Genomic DNA, 21,891 nt, shown 5'->3' with positions numbered 1-21,891 from the left:
CCAGGCCCTCACCATCAGACTAATCCTTATTGATTTAAACTCCATTCTGGTTTCTTCTTTTGACTAGCATGCACCTGCTCACTCTTACACTCTCTCATATCATCCTACACTCTTAGACCACCCCTCTAATCTGACAGCACGTGAAATACATGGGTACAGGTTCGCTGATGGCCCAAGTCCTGCCCTCCTGGACATCTTATCTCTTTGAAGGAACCCCTGCCCGATTTTAGTTACCACAGCCTTTGATTCTGCTAAAACATTCTATTTCACAAACCTCCTCTGTTGTTTAGGCTCCCACCTTCGCCACCTCTCTACCCACATGCCATGCTGTCCTAGACTCAATCTACTCTCCTTACCAACAACCTTTTATTGTGCTTCTCTGCTGAAATCTTCAAAATTAGGGACACCCTGACTGCCTTATTATCCCTCCATCCTGTCCGTTGCTTCTCTGCACCACACCCCCGGATATCCCACCCAGTCTTATTTTTATTTCTTTTTTATTTAGTGCTCATAGCAAATTACATGCCTAATGCACATACACATGTAATACACATTCAACAAACATGATACATTACTTAAGATCTCTGATATAAAAATGAACATAACAACCATTAAAATTCATCATAAATCAATAAAATCTTCCCATGCGCTTGCTCAACAATTAATCTCTAAACCACTTGTCATTTCCTCTTTTCATCATACTAGTATTTGCATTAAAAACCAGCCCTTACAAAATAATGTCATCAAGAGACTTTCATTTGTCCAATAAGTACTTCCATATGTAGAATGACGCGGCAGTAACGACCAGAGAATTCCCAGTATAGATATCGATATCTGACCAAAATTGGTCTGTGAAATAACCATTTTCAGCGCTATGAAGTCTTCTATAACCCTTCTTTGACTGGAGAAGAAAAACTTTGCGGCAACTAAGGATGTGGCGAGCAGTTTCTATAGGAGCGGTACATAGCCTACATTTACGTTTATCTCTTGGTATCCCCTTCCAAAAGCCAACATATTTTTGTACTGTTAGTATATTCATACGCAGACATACTATAAATCTGTGCAGCTTTATACTACTCCACTTAGTGAGATAGCTCACCAGGGAATGCAATGAAAAGCTCTGTTTTACATATTCAGCATACCAGCATTCAGCCGTATGTCCCTCCTCCTCGACCTCTTCTACAGCACTGGTTCCCATCCTCTGAGCAGCCAGCTCATCCTGTGTAACCCTGGATCAAAGACTTTTCAGTCATTACCTGCTCCTACCTATCCTCTACCTTCAAAAGCTCTTTTGCAACTGGGAAACTTCACTGCATGCTACAAAGCCCTCTGCCAATCCCTCAAACCCTTGCAACTATCCACCTGTCTCATTCATCCCCAGCTATTTCAAAATCTTGAACAAGTCCTGTTCCACGAATATTCACTACCTGGTGCTTAGGTGCTCCCTCGCCAAGCAGGCTTTCAGAGCAGGCACTCCACGAGACCGCACTGACGCACTGTTATGCCCTACAAAACCCATCAGATTGATTGTGACGAAAATCTTAAACATAGGCTTAGCGGATAGATGTACATTAAAGTACCCAGAGAATCTGCAGGCCATGCCCACCTATCTATGTCTCTGATGGCTGCCGGGGAAGTTGTACATTGCCAAAATGGTCAGCAGCGCTCAGGATTGCTCAGCGGTGAGACAAGCTTTGGATTATAATGAAGGGAGGTGATGGAGCCAGAGTGTAGGTTGCAGGGAGTAGTGGGGCATATGAGAGCAAATGTTGACATTGGGGTGTGCAATGACTGACAGAACTAGGATTGAGACCTGATTCGGGTTGCATGAGGAGTGTAGTTTGGTGGCAAAGGTGCCCTCAGCTGCTGGCCCCTACTTGTAGGGCACAACAATAACAATAGCGATGATGAGCTGTATGCAAGGTGATGCTACTTCTGCTTCTTTCTCAGCACTCAGTGACATGTGATCTGGTATTGGCTGTCCCCTTACGAAGGGGAAGAACAGCACTCAAGGGTGAGCCACTGAGTGGTCCCCAAATGGACCACTACATTCATTGGCTACTGTTGAACCCCAGAATGTGATTGTAACACACACTCATGGGACAAAATGTAACTACATGTATGGATACACAGGCCAGAGTGCAGAAGTACGAGACACACCAGAAACTGAAAAAGTGGATACAGGGATAGGACATCCTCCAATTACACCCGCTGAAATTGGCCACTCTGGGCTGGTGGAAACACACAACTGTCAGCATGACCGGAGTCATGGATGGAAACCTAAATCCTTCACTTATGCCACATCCTCTTCGGAGCTGAGGGATAGATTGTATACAAAAAAACTCCTGGGCAGAGTAAGGGATGGTGAAGGGCTGTAAAGATATGGACATTATTAATGTTTGTGCAGTCTTAGATGACTCCTGGCATTCCTGCTGTGTGGCATCAGCCTGCTTTACATCTGCCATCTCTGGTACAGTTGCTTATGGCCTGATTTCAGATGGTATTATATCAAAGTTTAAAAACATCCACATAGCTTTTGCATGCATGTCAGAAACCATGCTATAAATGATGTCTGAAAGAAAGCACCTTTGGCAGAGTAGCAGAGAATTTGGGAAGGTCTCTGTCGGTGAACATTGGAGATTACAAGATGGAAGAACTAAGCCAGATCATTAATTACACGTGGCAACAAGGTTCTAAGATGAGGGACCAAAACTAAGGACGTGCAACGGATATGATCAAATAAAAATACAATTAACAAAAATGCACACTGGTATTAAAAAAAGAAATAAAACACCAACTAAACCTGGTGCAGAAATGTTTACTTGGCCTGGTCGAAAAACGAGAGCATGGCCCTATGTAACCACTTATGGAAAACAGTCTCCTTAAACTGTTCCACGGCAAGGCTAACTTGAAACCCACCATCATCATCATTGCACAAATGCTAACTCAGCAGGGTCACCTGTAGGACTACCAATCTAGTTTCCGACCACAATGCAGCACAGAGACAGACAGCATCCAAGTTATCGATGACGCTCTACACACAAAGGGGACCCCGGCTTGTTTGTCATACAATGGGCTTCAATGGAACCATCCGGCAATGGTCCACCTCTTACCTCTCCAACATAGGCTAACATATAAACCCCAATAAATCCCTGTGCCACAAAGTAGCCTACAGAGTTACACAAGACTCCAACCTCTGCCCTGTTATCTTCAATCTCTGCATGAAACCTTTGGTTGAACTCCTTGCCGACATCCAACTACAAAAATATGGTTAACCAAATCCATTGACTCAAGCACATTTTGTCTCTCATCCCAGCCTGGTTGTCAAGCCCTTCTTGAAGCACAACACAACACAGACCAAATTAATTCTCTGAGGAAACTCCACTAAGGGCACCCAAGTACAGAACTGAAAAAAACAGGAAACAGGTAATACTGGCCCCTCTATGTTACACTTAAGGAAGGATCTGAAGACCCTACTGTTCAGAAAGCATTTAACCAATTGCTGATCCCTCAACCCAACCATACTTCTCCTCCTCTAGGGTGCCCACCCCTCTCCTGCTGCCCTTACTGGTTCCAGTTCTTCTGCTACCCTTGCTTCCTACTTGTAACCCCTTGAGTGTGTCCCCTATGTACAGCCCTCTGTTGCTTCCAATCTAGGTTCATATCTGAGTTCAGGATGACAAATGGTTCCTGGAGGTCCAGGAAGAGCAGACTGCTAAAGCTGTTGAGATTCAGAGATCGGATAAGAAACCTTCCAGCACCTAGTGGGATAAGGCGATGGCGAATACAAAGGAGATTAGGTGGGGGTGATGAGAGTCAATGTAGTATGCACAAAGGAATGTCTTTTTGAAGAACAAGTTGGCAATTTACATCATGAGATTAAGGTTAGCGGTGAAGCAACAGAAAGAATCGGGGTGAAGGGCTCCAAGGGTGATACACGGTGCTAGAAGAGGTTACGGTTAAAGGTGTTAGAGCGAGTTGAGTGGCCAGGCTGCTTTTTTGTGCAGGATGAAAAGGACAGGGGTGAGGGATTGTGCAGGGGGGATCTGGAGGGAGGACTGCAGTGAGGAGGGTAAGACTCTGTAGCTGCATTGTGTAGATGGGTGGGGTGGTGACAGAGGGGATCAGTAGGTGTGTCACTAGGTGGGGCGTGAAGTAATTATAAGAAAGCAACACCGACCAACGTGAAGTTGTGCATGGGGCCCTTTAGTTTACCTTTTTCTTTGTTTACTTGCACTAAGCTTTTTTATTCTCCAAATCACACTGGCACTCTGTGATACAGTGATTTACAATGCAAAGTACGTAAAAACCAAAATCCCTTTCACAGTCGGTCATTTTCTCCACTTCAAGCTCCATGATGTTATTGTTGGAGGGGGATGTTAGTAAATGTACACATTTTTCTTCCAATGTCAAATGATAACTGCATGACAAGAGTTCCACAGTGATTAAGGCAATCACTTAGTGTCAAGGAGATCTAACGATGGAAATGTACATCCAATAAGAGTTGACCGCTGCATGTCCAGGGGAATCCAATGATAGAAACGATGAATGCATGACAAGCAGAGCCAATAACAGACAAAGGGCCTGATCACAACCTCGGCGGTAACGCTAATGCTATTAGCGCGGGGGCTATTAGCGCGGGGGCTATTAGCGCGACCGCCATAGCCCCTGGCGCTAATAGCGCAGGATCACGAGTTGGGCGGACTTGGAAGTCCCCATTCCCCATTGAGCCCAAATCGGGAATGCCCCATTCCCCATTGGGCTCAATGGGGAAAATTCACGCTCTTACCGCCGGCGGATTTCCCGCCGGGGTAATAGCGCAAATTTTCGGCAGATTTCCCCCCAGCCAAGAGCTGGGCCGAAATCCGCTGAAGCCCTGATTCGGTGGACCCTTAAATCCGGCGGTAATAGCGCTACCACCGGATTTAAGGGTTACCGCCGAGGTCGTGATACTCGTGTCATAAAAGTACATCCAATCCAAGAGAAGATCCGTGCATGCCACGGCCCTCCAGTATGAAATACATCATGAGTTGAAAAGGGGGTAACATGAAAGAAAGGATCCCTTTACTGTGAAAAGAATAGAATGACAGTGATGACTCCATGACAATGGAATCCAATGATATATATGTTCATTGCATAAAAGTGGGATCTGCTAATAGGGGCAGTGGCGGCACAATATGGTGAATTAATGATGACAAGAATAAAAATGTAGCACAGGCTACAATGATAGAAAAAATGACAGCATGATAAGCGTATCAAGGGATAGTTATGACTTCATGACGAAGGCATCCAACAGTACAGACCTTCTCTGCTCAAGAAGGGTATCTAACGGTGGAGATGATATCTGCATTCAAGACAATGGCCTTTTAGGCACAATCAGAACAAGACAAGTAGGTCAAATGATGCAGTCACTAAAAGGCACATCCACGATAGAGAGGATTATTATATGACAACTGGATTGCATTAGAGAGTATCAGCGAATGACACAAGCGTCAAACTATACAAATGATAAATGCATGTTAACGGGATGTAATAATAAGGAATGACAGAGAGATCCAATGACAGAGATCACTACATGACAAAGCTCATGATGATTATTTAATGGCAGAAGGTATCAGATTACCGATATCGCTGCATGATAAATGGATATGATTGCAAAAGAGAGCAGTGCACAATAAAGCAGTTTGACAATAGAAACAGATCTCTGTGGTAAGAAGGTCCAATAATGTCGAGAATTTTGGCATGAACAGGAATTCCAAGGATCACTAAATTACAAAAGGGTCCAATGATAGAGATGACGGCAAGAAGAATAGATCCAATGACAAAGATAATCACTGAGAGTCAATGATACACCTATTCACAGCCTGGCATTCAATGAGAGAGATGCTACTGCAGGGAAGTCACTGACAGCAGATCAGAACATAAAAAGGGTTTAAGGATAGAGACAGACTTGGGATCTAGTGATGCTGTGGATTAGCCTACACCACGGGATCCAATGATAATGGCAATCACTGCATGACACGGGGTTCCGATGAGACACCATGACTTGGTATATGGGCATCTAAACTTGTGGACAATCGTGGACAATCTTGACGACACAGGACCCAACGGCAGGCGGATCATCTCTCTAACATTCCAATGATAAGTAACTTGGCCACATGGCAAAAGATGGGATGAACCAAAGACTGTGTCAGGACAAGCAGGAGTCAAACCCATATTACTAAGAGTCCAGATGGATAGATGTGGATATCATCCCTGGTCACAAAAGATTTGCGGGAAGCTGTTTAAAGAGACCCTGGAATTACGACATGTCTAGAAGTCTGTCTCCTTTTACAGTCACATTCTGATATTTGGCAAACCACATGTCTAGTCCATGTCTTGTGACATGGAGGGCTGCAGCACCCATGCAGTAGCCCTGTGCCCATGCAGTAAAACAGTGTGCTCTAAGGCATGGATAGTCCCGGCTCCCATGGACCCAGATTATTTTTTCCAAACAATGCTTATTCCGTCCCCTTCCCCTCCCACCCTCCAGTGGCAAACACCAGAGAGGCTTAAACAGAAAACATGATTGGTGGAGGTTTTTGGGTTCCATGTAATAATGTCGCCACAAAAATCTCGCCATGCAAAAATATCACCGAAATATGGCCGTTTTTTGTGGCGACATTATTGCATGGAACATGCCGGGGACACCCCCGCAATCCCCAAACTTTTCTTTTTTTCTTTTTTTAAAAACATTTTTTTTTTGCCCCTGACCCCATATATATGGTCACCCAAATAATATCGCCACAACATTTTCCCGGCGATATTATTTACGGCGACCATATATATGGGGATATTATTACCTGATACCGGTTTTTGCAGATGTGGCCTGCATAACTGTTGTGCACATCTGTGCACAGCGGAGGGCTCCCAGGATTCACTGCATGCATGTGGTGAAAGGCCCATTTTCCCATGATCGCTTCACACATGCAGTAAGTACCTATTCTCTAGTCTGCATTCAGGGCTAGCTCGATATGCAAAGGAATGTTAGGTGTTGATTTGATTTTCTGACCCCTTCTCAAAAGTTGTTCCTGTTGGTCATCCATCACCTACATGGTCTTCCCATTCTGTAACATTCAAATGTGTGACCTATTGGAAATCTTAATATAGTGGATCTATTTTATTAAATCACAGCAAAAAAATGTTTTAGACCCTTCTGCCTAACAAAAACAATTCGTATGTAAGTATGTAGATGAACTGTCTGCTTCAAAAGCACCTGGCGGAAAGGTAATATGTTAAATGCAATTAATAAGAGGATTCTGGTGTGATACAAACCTCTTAACCAACATTGAATTCAACCACTTGATTTTCATTTTTTTCCCTTTTATAACAGAAAGGTAAAAAAATAGTAGTAACATGCTATCAATTTTATTGGGTTGATTTGCAGAAAATTGTAGTACAATAAATGTTACACTGATCAAAATATATGACTAGGGGGATCGTGTCTTATCCACAGGAAAGCTCAAACTGTTGAATGTGACCTTGCTTGTTTTTTCACGGAACTGCTCTTTACTCATGGACAGGCAGCCTAAGCCTTCTTTCTGGCATCTCTTGCAGGTCGGGTGCTGGTTTTCTGTGTCAAGGGAGAAAGCCGTGCTGCTTCTCTGGTGCTGGTCTATTTAATGTACTCGTGGAAGATGAACATGGTGAAGGCCATTTGCACCGTGAAGGACAAGAGGGCCATTAGCCCCAACGAAGGCTATCTTCAACAGCTCATTTGCTTTGAGAAGAAGCTGATTGAGAGTAGACAGTGAGACAGATCCCTGCCCGTGCAGTAACCATCTGACGCCTGTAGAAATAAACCTGTTTTGCATGAGTCTCTGCTCTGTGTTGAAAGCAATCCTGCCACCAGAAACATGACTTCATCAAATGGAAATGCCTCTCACACAGACACACACAAACAAAATTTCATTTGAACTGTCTCTCATGCACCGACCTTTAAATGCAAACCAACCTCGTACAAGTGAAAATGCTGTGTCCCTAGTCTCCCACACACTCTACAGTTCACACACTCCCACACATATGGGCATTGTATCTCTCACATTCACACTAGTACATCCCAATCCTCCTCCCACACACACATAACTATATACCCTGTATTAGTTATGTTTGAGCCGTTCCAACTCAGATTTTAAATTTTGGCCATTTGCCTTGTATGTCGTACACAAGAGCATCTTTCAATAAGCACCAGTTTGTAGAATCCTAACTACATTGAGGAAACATATTAAATTACAGGTGCGATTTTACATAATCAACCATTGGTGGGTTCAAAAGAAAAAAAACAGAGATTGGTGGGGCAAAGGGTTGGGACTTGACATTAGAGGCACTTGGATCGTGCTCTAAATGTTTTGACAAAAGAATATACATTGTGGTTCAAAACCCTGATTCCTGGACCTCATCCTTGTTTAAGAAGTATTTCTGCAACACATCCTCTAGAAGCACTGGCCCACTCACCAGCCAACATAATAAGGTGCTTGATATCACGCTATAGATCCCTAGCTGATATATAGAGCTTATCTGCCGGGTTCTATTGGAAACTGAAGTGGTTTTGGAACATGGCTTTTTAGCTTTCCCGGAAGGGCTTCATATCCGTTGGTCATCCCTAAATTGATTGTGTTGGGATTCCATCCCAAAGCATTTCACACACACTGTCACTCTATGCCTGCCTGATCCCGTTGGCGTAAGCGAGCCGTTCACATCATATGTGCTGAATCTGGAGCACCAACATGTTTTATATTCTAATAATCATTGTTAATTAAGCACCTCCCTTTAACCTGTATCATTAGAACGTGTTCTCCGTGCTTGCACTGAACCACCCTTATTTTTTATCCGAGCAAGGGCCGACGTTGCAAGGTAATTCAAATGCAAATTGTTTTGTTTCATAATATTGGGCATATGTGCCTCAAAAGAGACCCCCTGAAGCCCTTTTTTGCATCATTCATAAATTGCATGCAGGGGACCGCCAATTTGCATTGTCCACGAGGCAGAGTGGACAAGGAAAGAGGAAAGGCGAGGTACTCTTTCATATATCACTCCATACAATACTCACTACAATAAAGCTGGATCAGCTCAGCACCAGCACAGCGAAACGGCCCATAAGGAACCAGCAACAACCCCACCCACAGGGAAACAGCCCGAACGACGGGACCAGAAGTACCTGACATCAAACCTGGCATCAGGATACAGACCCCACTAACACAACCCTCGACTTTCTGCATACCTAACCCACACAAAAGTCACACAACCATTTGTCTCCCAGCAATCCGCACAAACTTTGCCACACCACAGCAAAAACACATAAACAGCCCCCACAGCACACAAGGTTTCGCTGATCCGATACTTGCACCAAAGCCCAGCACTCGGTGTATACCGAGCTGAAGCTGCCAACAGCATACCACTTCTCCCACTCTCCTACTCCCCCCCTCCCGACTAACCCTACCCCCCCTCCTTCCTGTTTACAGATCCGCCAGAGCGCCTGGGGACCAATTCCGTTGGTGGCGGTGCGCTATATAAATACCTTTAAAATAACATAACATAACATATCCTCCCCATCTCATGGAAATGTAAACGCTGCCTGAATACTTGCTTGGCTGGTGGCGTCTACTCATGGATTCCTGTGGAATCTGCCTGCTCATTACCAGCCGGTAGTGCAAGCCAGGTTTACAGGAATCCATCCGCTGTGAATCTCATGCTGGCGTCCGAGGAGCACACATGATGGTTAGCATGGTGGAGATCTTATTCGCACTCTGCCCCTTCTCCGTCTCATCAGTGCACCCAATCGGGGTGTAAAATCATCCAGATGTAACAAGCACCACCCTTTATGGGCCAGCCACTGTGAAATGCACTCCAAGTACCCACGTGGGTGACGGGAGCCATCTTCCGACACTAATGTTTGTAAGGGGACTGGCCAGTGCATCTTATGCCACACAGCCTCCCTTTGGCAATGAAGTGACTTGCTCTATTCTAAAAGTAACGCAAATGAAATAAGCGCATCCTCTGCGTTCTTTTCATTTGCGTTACATTTTGAGAATCTGGCACTTTATCTTACCATGTTTTGTAAACCACAGATCCGTGGACCCTTGGATCCCTGCAGCATTCGACTACTATTCGTCCACAAGAAATGTTGCTTTGGATCTTCTTGAGGATACAAAGTAATGGTAATCCACAGTTGTCATTTAAAACTAGTTGTCAATGGTTACTCTTAATATGCTGAGATAGCTCACCCCAAGCATCCTCCCCCTCACACCCACATTCACACCTGTCCGCATGAGCATGGTCTTCCATTCCCAGGTACGCTTACTTCCAATGCACCGGCGGATGACATTTTTCTGTTTCGGACAAAATGTCCGAATAAAAGTTACCGACCCAACCAAAAGACCTAAAACACACACCACGAAAAGTTCTAACCACCAAAAGTTTGAACTTTTCGTGGTATGTGTTGAGGTGTTTCGGTGGGGTCGGCATGGGGCTGGCGGGTGTCCCCCGCAACACCCCGCTCACTACAGTGAGCGGAGGTTGCGGGGGACACCCTTGCAGCTCACCCAAGCAAAAAAAAAGAAAAGGACCCTCATGAAACTGAAAGGGTACAGGCGCTGCAGGGACTGCAGGGACACAGTGCGAAGGAAGGAAAAGTAAGTAGGGTGATGGGGGAATGTTAGGGGTGTGGGTGTGTTGTGGGTGGGGGTGTGTATGTATAGTTTTCTATTGGATGTTCGCATGGGAAATGTACGAACATTTGTACAGACTTTTCCGCGACTGAAATATCAAGCAGATCCCATTTTTCACAGGAGGTTATTTGTGTAGCCATCATTTCTCTACTGTTTGGCTTGCACCCATATATTTATTGCCCAAGTAACGTGGAGAGAGTGCCCTCCCCCTTTACCATGGACTATATATATATACAGAGATAGATATGGGTCTAGGAAAGGGGTCTCCATAAACTAAGGGAGATTATTTATTTGGGAAGTTTACTTTGAGCAGACCAGAGTTTGAGCTTTATTAGGCTGTCTTCATTGCATTATCAATAACAGCTGCTACTGCCCAACTAAATGGTAATCAATCTAAATCGAATAGCAGGGTTCGAACTTGAGGGGTGCTGTTTAGCTTCTGCTTGTAGCCTAGAAGAGCCTGGTTAGCTTGACACCAACAGCCACCAGGAGTCACTTTTGGCCTGAAAGGCCAACTGATGCACAACAAAAACACTTATATGAATGTAACTGTTTATTTGGACAAACTATAAATATGCATGTTTTATTCCTGGTGGCCACTGTCCATTGCAAGTGCAAAATGATCAAATGTTAACAGCAGATGCTTTTATAAATCTAATTCTAAGATTTTAAGTGAAGGCACTTGAGCTGATTTTTTCTTATTGGTATCACTTCCACTCCAAGGATAGGTCTCGCTTACAATTCTCTTCAAGATGCTCTCTTAAAGCAAGATACTTTAATTGGATTTGAGGTAAGTGATGAAAACTTTGCCTGTGACCTAAACATTCCGAACATAGGGCCTCATTACGAGTCTGGCGGTAACCCTGCCGGTGCTACCGGTGGGCTGTCGCCTGACTCGTAACATTTTACCGGTGCCTGACTTCCTGGTGCTACCGGGAGATTCCAAGTCCGGCGGCCCGGGAAGTCAGCCAACCATAAAATGTAAGTCCCCAATCCCATAGAGTCCCATGGGACTTTGTGGGAGTGGGGACACAGACGTACTGGCATCGTTGCTAACAGTGCCGGTACTTCTGTGACCAGTCTGCCTACCGTGGCTGCTGCGCCCGGCAAGGTCAGACCTGTTGGACACAGCGGCCACCTAAGAGGTGCAGTTACATTTCAGAGATGTCTGCTCTAGAAATAGATTTGATTGCAACAGAACTATTTTGCATGTCACTAGAATTCCTACAAATCCTAACATGGAACAAATGTCAGCCAGCGGTATCAGTTTCTCCTTGTTTTCTTGGAATCTCTATCAGAGATAATCTATGACCTGGAATAGTGAAAAATCATTAAACTGATCCAGGAAACCTTCAACAGCCCGATATGAAGGATTCATAAGCCCAACAGAAAGGGCCAATTGTCTGCCGATCACAAAAATGTTTATGATATATTCAGAGCTTCATGGTCATCCCTGCCATACATAAAGCAAAGTTTGGCTCAGACTCAAGTTTCAAAGATATTCAACTAGGTAGATCTGAGCTTAAAACGTTGGTCGGCCCATTACTTGATGGGGATCAATTCAAACTTGCGTTACGGTTCAATGGCTGTGAGTTGATATGCAGAAAGGTGCCTTTTGGCGGTAATCTCTGGCAAATAATTTACAATCTTTGTACTTAAAACTACTCACCACCGGGGTAGTGACTAAAGTGAGTATTTGGTCCATAAGAGTACGAGGCATTGCAACTGCTTGGGATGAGAGCAGAGAAAGTCCAATTGCAGGGCCGAATTGGTCACAAAGTGCTCCCCACAGTGAGGCTGGTGCAAAGTAAACTGTATCCAGCAACGTTAACAACCCTGCAAGCCTTCTATCAGACAAGTGGACATTGTAATGGACGGTATGACAAACCCCCATCAGCAACAGGGGAGATGAAAGACCCTGCTTCCAAAGCTGACACACACCTCTTAGAAGAATTTAAATCAATGAGGAATGACATTCAGAAATCAATGACAAAGCTGAAGGGCAGAATGGACAAGTTCGAAGGTAAAATGGAGGCGGTTAAAAATAACCAATTGTCAGCAGACTTGAGATAAAAGTAGATGCCAAACTACAAGATCTAGAGGCAAGAGAAGCTGACCTTGTCCTGAAATTCGATGACTTGGAAAATCGAGAAAGGAGGTCTAATATTAGAATCATGGGTCTGAGAGAAAAGGACAGTGAATTGACTGTGTCCTTGGAAAAGTCAATGCATAAGCTTATTGCGGCCTTATTTGACAATTTAGAGAATCCTGAGATTGCATTTGACTGGATACACAAATGGGGTGGCCCTGCAGGTGGCCTCCAATCCATTGTCGCAAAGTGTCATTATTTCAGTCAGATAACTGACATTCTTACGAGAGCAAGAGAGCTTGGTTGAGCTTGAAGGCTACCAGGTTTGCGTCTATCGAGATCAGCATTAACACAGGCTAAAGGTAAGGACTGTAGGGCTTTGGCACTAGTTAAGAGAACATTAAATTAAGATACAGATGGGAGTTTCCGTTCTCGCTATGTTTTGAATACCTAAAAGGTGAATGGATGGAAGAATGTTGGCTGTTCACGGGTCACTGGCTCCCTGAGGGAGGGGGCAACGCTTCCAGTACATATCCCAGAAGAAGACTTTAGTTTGATTTTGCAGGAACATTACCTGAAATTTGCAGGCACATTACCTGAATGATTCATGGAGGGCAATGCACCCTACCCAAAGAGCGTATACCTTTTACTCACCCCTCACAAAACATATACACGATTAGACTACATGCTAGAAGAGACCCATACAAGTACATGGTAATAGGGGCTGACATTCAAATAGTGGCCTGGTCTGACCATGAAAATTTAGGCTGACATTGCACTTGGGTCAGAAGCCGGCCCTAGATAAAAGTTGTATATGTAATGATATGCTATTTTGGGATTCCGTTTGTCAAGACTCATTCCGACTGGAGGTACAGGAGTTCTTTAGGTTAATGACTCTGGTGAGGTCCCAGCCTGCATGTTATGTGAGGCGGTGAAAGCAACCTTCAGAGGTTTTTAATGTCAAAAGGGGCTGCAAAAAAAATGACCAGAAGCTTGAGGGACACCGTACTCAATCACCTTTTTGGGATCAAGGAAAGGGAACTCAGGAAATTGAAACATGTGGCAGAGGAGTTACAAGAAGTAACTGACATGAGACAAGAGCTTAGAGAATAATGGAGAGGAAAAGCCTTGACCCAGCTCAGATATTTAAAGCAGCGCTTTAATGAAAAGGGGGATAAAGCCCACACATTACTGGCAGCCCGATTAAGGGGTCAGAGGGCCAAAAGGGCTGGTCACGAAGTAAGGAATTATCCCGATATTATTTTGACCCACCCAGAAGACATTGCGCATCCATCAGGGTGGTTCTATACCAAATTGTATACTTCGGAAGGAGGGTCGAGTGAACTAGAATTGCAATCTTACCTGGAAGGCATCTCAATGGTTCAGTTGATAGACGAGGAAGTCACACCGATGGATGCGCCAATTGGTGCGATGAAGTCCTTAGAGCCGTTGCAAAATTAAAGGTGAGGTCAGCTCTGGGCCCGGATGGGTTTACCTCGACTTTTTATAAAAGACATGGAGGGGCGTTGACCCCATTTCTATGGAAATTATTTATTGATAGAATTCGGGATGGTGGTGGGGCCCCAGACTCATTTCTACAGCCAAGAATAGGGATCATTCCCAAAGGATGGGAAGGATAAGATGGAGTGCAGATCTTACCGGTCTGTATCCCTATTAAATGTTGATGCTAAAATATATACATGTGTACTAGCGGGCAGGCTGGGGAGTTTCCCACGCAGGCTCATACACTCAGATTAAGAGGGCTTTGTGAGGGGCAGGCAGGGAGCAGATAACATAAGAACAATTCTAGATCTTATGATGCAAAGGGCAAAAGGAATTGCAACCCCTCTGATCTCACTGGATGAAGAGAAAATCTTTGATCTGGTGGAATGGCCTTTCCTAATGGTGGTCTTGTAGAAAATTAGGTTGGTATCTTGTTGGTACATGGGAGCAATGGCGTTATATGTAAAACCAATGGCAAAGGTAGTGGTTTATGGCACAGCCTCTTAGGTGTTCCAATTGGGTAGGGGGATGAGACAGAGGTGCCCACTTTCCCCTTTGATCTTTGCATTAACCTTGGAACCATTTGCTGTGATGATCAGAGATAGGAGAATCCAGGGATTTCAGACATTTAAGAAAGAATAGAAACTGGCTCTCTTTGCCAACAACATTTTAGCATAGACCTGGAATCCAAGGTCATTCTTGCCCTCTTTAGTAGATGTTATTGGACAATATAGGAAGCGCTCTGTCTTAACAATTTCAATAAATCGCCCGCACTACCATTGAAGGACTGTCCAATGGGTAGAGATTATCATTACGTGTTACAGGAGTTGCAAGTACACCCAGAAGGGCTAAAATACCTTGGCACCATCATCACAACGGAGAGTAAGGATTTAAACTTAGCCAACTATCCTGCCTTATGGCACAGGATAAGGAAAGATTTAATACAAGGGGTAAAATTAATGCTGTCCTGGGCTGGGCATCTCATCACATTAAAAATGAACGTCCTCCCCAGGATATTATTTTAAGCGCTACCGACTAAAATACTGGCCTCGTCTTTCAGGAAGCGAAAATAATGTTCTGTAACTTCCTCTGAAGTGGGAAGAAACCTTAAATACGCCCCATTGACATTACCCAAGGAGAAAGGAAGGGTCTTAGTCCTGGATCTAAAATATTTGAGGGCAGTTCAGTTTTGAGTATAAGTGGGTTGCTTGAGAGGGAACAAAGATAAACAATGGGTCAACTTAGAGAATGAATGGATGGCCCCAGTTACTTTAGGTGAATGGCTCTAGGTTCCATGCAAACGATTGCCAAAAAGGGTGTTGCCACATCTCATTCTAGTGACGTGGGTATTATGGAGACAATCAAGGGACATGATAGAGGTGACGTCTTGGCCCTCGCCTCTTAGCTGCCTGTGGGCCCCTTCCATTAGAGATAAAATAACAGGACCACTCAGATTGCAGCCGCATTATGAGGGAGGATTGGTGAGGGCAGGTCAGAAGTGGAGAAATGGTAATGTCTAAGTAAGGTAGAGTTGGACGAGGTGTGTCCGATGCCCCATTCATGTTTCTGCAATTGAAAGGAGTTTTGACAGATAGATGCTGGGAGGGACAACTGAGTCGAAGGTTGACACCATTTGAGCAAGTTTTTGATAGGCAGATGGACACACGGGGCCCAATATCTAGCCTTTTCATAGCATTGTTATCTGCGGGCCACACAAGCCTTCCCCATCGTAAATCATGTTGGGACACGGAACTGGTTTTACAAGATAACGAAGAAGGATGGACAGGCTTTCATAGCAAGGTACGGACTACATCTATAGTGATGCAATATAAAATGCAGAATCATAGACTGCTTCAGCGATGGCAATTGACCCCACACAGATTAGCCAAAATGTACGTTGGAGTGAGCCCACTATGGCGGAGAGGGTGCAGCGAAATCGGTACCTACTGACATATTTGGTGGGAATGTCCCCTGGTTCAGGTGTTTTGGAAAGAGGTTCTGGCATGGATGAAGAGCATCAATGGTATAGAAAGGCCTTTATGCCTACTCCTGATTTTATTTGAAGTAGAGGAATCGGAAGACCACTACACTGCTCTGACACACATGTTTAGAAACCTAATAATGTCAGCAAGGGTGCATAACAATCCACTTGAAGAGGCATAATCTCCTGACTCACAAGGAATGGCTCCAAAAAACACATGAAATCTACAAAATGGAAAGTAGGATGGCAGCGCTCTCAGAAACACTGCCAATTAGATGCAGAATGGCTCCCATTAAATTTTTCCAGCGTAGTACACGTTCTTGTGTAGTGTGGGGCTATTGAATGACTAGCAGTAACTCCAGGGATTGACTATAACTGACCGCTAAAAGTCCCGGACCACTAGACTAGTCTTTGAGCATATATTTACCATGTTGTCCCCCAGTACGAGGTAGGGGGAGGACGGTGGACAAAGGGAAGCCGGGAGGGAAGGGAAATCTGGAATTGATAATTGTATGTAAATTGAGGACTAAGGAGATTAAAAGTGGTATTATGCGAATATGAGACCAGAACTAAAAAATGTTTTTTGTAAACCATGGTTCAGGTGATGTATTCACTTCATTTATGTACTTCTTTGGTGGAAAAACCTTTCACTAAAGAACAAAAAAGTAAGTACTTTGAGGAATCGATCAAACAATTATGGGATTTACTGTCTGTAACGAAATTCCATGTAAAAGGCTGGTTAGGGGACTGGGGACACCCTAAGGGCTGCTGCCACCACCCATACCGTGATACAGGAACCATGGAGGTACACAGAGGATCCCACATGCTCCCCATTTCCTCATCAGCCTTACACCTGTGAAGATACCAGTGCTGATAACTGTAGGAGGAGTGGTGTAAATATGATCGAAGGGCTATGCAGGGGTGTGGGGTCCTGGATCCAGCAGACAAGGGAAGGGTAGAGAAGGGGCTGACTTAGCTGAAAAAAATAGGAGTACAACTCAGGTACTCCATGGGTCTTAAAAACTCCTAATAGAGTCGCTCTTGTCTCCTCGGAAAGATAAGGGGCCACCCAGAACTGACCCTGCTCAAGTGGAGTGTCCAACCCTTATTCCTCTGTATTTCAATACCCTTATGAGCCGAGGACCCCCTTTTCCACGATGGGCAAACACCCACAGCCTAAGACCATAAGGCCCTGCAAGGTTTGGTGAGGGGTCATATCCTTATAGTAAAGGCAAAGACCCCACTAATCTGCCGGCAACAGACGATAATCAAACACCAGAACAAAGGGGGTGCTGAATTTGGTGAAAAAAGAAATGTGCTTGATAGGGAAGCAACATGAGCTTCTGTACTTCTGTCCCTACGGACCACCAGAGCAAGCTCCCATGACATGAGCAGTAGAAATTTGACAACATGGTTTGAGCTGAATTATAGCTGCCCATGAGTCATAACTGAGGGAGTATGCAAAGCAAAACCAGGAACACAGAAATGAAAATGCACCGACCACTTGAAATGAAAATGCACCCACCACTTGGAAGCTGGAGCGCAAGTAAGAGCAGCTGGGAATTTGGTAGGTAGTTCCTATCTGAGATCACTAAACACAGCATAATTTTGTCATTAGCAAGTCAGTGGATTGGCCCACTTAAATACAAGAGGCAAAGACTCAGGAGATGTGTAGAATTTGAGAGCGGGGGGTGGGGGTAGAGGAGCAAGATTGCTCGCACCAGAGTGGCAAGATGCGAGAAGCAGGAATGAGGAGAGGAAGGCAAGCAAGCAAGAGGAGGTGATAGAGGAACATAGAAGTGGATAGCTGGTTAAAACATTGAGAGACAAGGAGAAAATTAGCTGATAGAGGAAGGAACAAAGAGTTGCTGAGATCCTCAGAGAGAGGAGAGGAGGAGGATGTGAGAACATGGAAACAATGCAAAAAGAAGAAAGAATGAGAAACAAAGGAAGAGGTGACAGAGTAGCAGAGCAGAGAGGTGGATGTTGAGAACATCTGAAAGAGGAGTAGAGTAGGAGATGAACAGGGGCTAACAAGTGGAGACGAGGTGGTGAGAGTCCTTGAAGAGAAAGGCATGCGGGAGGGGACAACTAAGATAGAGGAGAACATCAAGGAGGAAGTGGAGATTTGTAGAAGAGGGAAGGAGAAGCAATACGAAGTGGAAAAGCCGTGAATAAACTCATGTAGGTTATCACAAGCAACATCTTACACCAACCCTATGAAGGGGCAGCTATTCTATCCACATACATGATTATCTGGCAACTGTTTGATGGCTGCTCTGCATCAGAACATGATGAGAACATTAACTTGATATCTTATGCATGTGAGACCCTGTCCATTGTTGAGCATTATGTGTATCCATGTAAGGGGGTGCTATAAACCACCATCTGGTACCTTCAGAACGTTTCAGTGCAGAAGAGTAAGCTTCCAAAATTATCAATAAACCATCATGTACTTGCCAAATAGATTAGGAATGCACATTTGTCTAACTAAAGGATCACATCAAATTCCATAAATATTCTAGGATACCCAATTCAGATTAGATTTTCTCAGAATATGAATAGTCAACTAGCCAAGGGGCAAGGGGTTAGCAGAACTACCTGCATATACCGCACCTCATCCACTCAAGGATGGTGAAGTTGATGTGAACAACATGGTTGTCCTAGCTTCATCTTCTTATAAAGTATAAGGAGGAGTTATGTTACTATATTCTTACTGTTTATGTGTATTTCTTTGAATGCCGTGTTATGAATGGTGAAGAATGTGACTTGGTAGCTTATAAAGGGAATTCCTGGGTGAACCACATTCTGGTTGGATCACTGGTTTTACAACCGGATTTTACATCAGTGAGGTGGCAGATCATTGGGTATATATCAAGATGCCCAGTGTCCTGTGAATGCTCAAACAAAGCATTCATGACAATTACAGATTCTGTACATGTCCAACGTAGATTTGTGACGTATCTTCCTGAGTTTAAATGAAGGAACATCCTTACTTTCAATAAGAACAAGGTGAAATAGGGCAGTTTATTAGGATCATGGACGACACAGTCATCGAGAATGAGAGAACAAATTACAAAAAGAGAAAAGGTCATTAAAGGTGAAGGGGATCATAAGAAAGATTAAAACCTTTCTGATCAACTTGCTAATAAAGGAGATAGATCTTGAATGTCTGCTGAGGAATTTCAGTATACTACTGCGACTCAACAGGCTAGATGGGAATGTAAATTGCTGAAGTTCAATGATGACTTGATAGTTCTGATGTTGATTTAATTACAGCACAGAAAAGTGACTGCATCGTTAGGTGGGTCGATCATTATTCATGCGATCCTGTCAATGTGCCTGAAGCAATGGACAATTGCATGCTAAAGAGAGAAGGTAAGAATTTTACTGAAACACCAAAAAGGTTTCCAGGATCAGAATAGACTTTTATAATGAAAGATTATCCCTGCATTCAGCCAATGTGTAGATCCAAATTATCATACAGAGAGGTGTTATGCTGGGACATATTCATAATGCTCATGCTCCAGTAATCTCAGTGCCAAAAAATACTTATGAAATACAGTTGTAGGTAAATTAGGAGCCCCATAGATATAGAGATGTTTTTATTGGGTTGTTTAGGGCATTCTCAGTATCAACCCAAATTTTCGAGAAGTCTCAAAAAGATGGGACTGAGGCTTTAGTGGTGCTGTTTACAGACTGATTCTGAACTCACACTTCCAGAGGTAAAAACATATGTCGTCAATTACCTGTTTAGTTACAACATAGACTGAGTGCCTAGCAGTCCATAATTACACAGCAGAATTGGCAGCTATTTTTCAGAAAAATATATTCTCACATTATGACTTGTCCCTTCACACAGAATCCATTAGGCAAAGTCATTTTACAGGTAAGGTGATGACCAAAATGGGCAAGAACGCCAAATTACAGATGGCATATTGACCAGCATCAGCGGCGCAATGAAACATTATCACTGATCAATTGTCAAGTGGTTGAAAATGTTAATCAATATTCAGGAGCTTGTTGGAATAGCTTTATCATCCACTCTTTCTGCCACTTCTAAATGTAGCCCCTTCACTTAACAAGTTGGGGAAGGATGCTATTACCTCAATGTCTGTTGTCCGGGAGCCCAGATCAAGCTTTAGATAATGTGCCATCTATCTTCTCTGACGAAACTAGCAATATCGTCATATTTGTATTTGTATTTGTATTTCATTTATTTGTCTAGCGCACAAGGCCCTAGGGCAAACAGGCGCATATCTTAGACACATAGGTACATGAATGGCAAGAATACTCTTACAGGCAAAAGCATATTAAAATCACAAGGCAATAAAGTGCAAGCAGAGCAGGTTGTCGGGCAAGGTGGAAGCCGGCAGGGTGGGATAGAGGATCAGGTGGTTTAAGGTGGCGGTAGGTAAGATGTAGAGGATAGCCAAAGCTTGGCTTTGTGTTTGAATAGGATATGGGAGGGCAGGGTTCTGATAGAGAGAGGCAGTGAGTTCCAAAGTTTGGCTGCAAGGACTGGGAAGCTAACACCGCCGGCTGTCTGTAGGTTGGATCTAGGTATCGTGAGGCCATGTGCTTGGGCAGATCTGAGTGTCCGTTAAGGGATGTACTGAGAGAAGCGGGAGGCTAGGTAGATGGGGGCCTGATTGTCTACACATTTGTGAGTAAGGGTCAATGATTTGAGTGATATCCTTTGGGCAACAGAGAGCCAGTGTAAGCTCTTCCTGGTGTCAGTGATGTGTGCCGATCTGGAATGTTGAGGGCAGCTCTAATAGCATTATTTTGGGAGATCTGTAGTTTGTTGAGATTGCGTTGGTTGGTGCCTTGATAGAGTGCGTTGCAGTAATCAAGTTTGGACATGACTAATGTCCTGGCAAGAATGATGCAGTTCTGAGTAGAGAGGAAAGGGCGGCAAGCTGTGATCAACTTACATGTGTAAGCCGAGGCAGCAGCGACTGCATTAGTTTGTCGATTAAGGGAAAGTGTAGAATCAAGGTAGATTCCTAAGGTTTTTGTCTCTTTAACCACTTTGATGAAATTACCATCAATATTGAAGGTGCAGAACGTCATAGCTTCCCTGGAGGGTAGTTTCTCTTATGCGACCAGGGAAAAGCAGAAACTACCTGTTATTAAGCTATCTGACATAAGGATATTAGACCAGAATAATTCTTTGCCTGGTTTCCTTGATCACAACCATGTGTCTTTTCCCCATTCTTGTATGGCATATTGCAGGAGGGATAAAAAATATCTGTGGTTTACTGGTCACCAACCTTATATGCATACCTCCCCTTTTAATGCTGGGACTAGAAAGAGAGATGGAGGAATTAAGATCATTAGAAGCTGCAAGCCCACACTGTGTTGTAGTCGTTGGAGGATGTTAATAAGTGGTGGGACTTACATACATCCCCTTCCTTGAATAACAAGTACTGGAACTTATGTACAACTCCCCTTTAATAACCCTGAGACGAGGAAGAGGGATTGAGTGATGAAGCACACTAGAAGCGGCAAGCCAACGCTGCATTCTAGTAATTGCAAGATGTTAACAGGTGTTGGGACATTCAAATATGGAATACCTGAGTGCCCTCCCGACGCTTGTTGGGACGCGA

General features: G+C 44.0%; 1 protein-coding gene across 1 annotated transcript in view; it reads left to right on the top strand.

Moving 5' to 3' along the window:
• The window catches only part of LOC138472681 (uncharacterized), a 207,908-nt gene extending 200,053 nt beyond the window's left edge, over positions 1-7,855 (top strand). Inside the window, exon 4 of the mRNA XM_069610972.1 lies at positions 7,597-7,855. Within this exon, the coding sequence (XP_069467073.1) occupies positions 7,597-7,793 (197 nt within the window). The 3' untranslated portion in view covers positions 7,794-7,855. The remainder of the gene's footprint in view (positions 1-7,596) is intronic.
• The last annotated feature ends 14,036 nt before the right edge of the window (positions 7,856-21,891 follow it).

Source organism: Ambystoma mexicanum, chromosome 8 (assembly GCF_040938575.1).
Source record: "Ambystoma mexicanum isolate Mex_15411 chromosome 8, UKY_AmexF1_1, whole genome shotgun sequence".
NCBI lineage: Eukaryota > Metazoa > Chordata > Amphibia > Caudata > Ambystomatidae > Ambystoma > Ambystoma mexicanum.
Note: the sequence above shows the minus strand (reverse complement) of the source record. Positions and strands in the feature narration are given on the sequence as shown.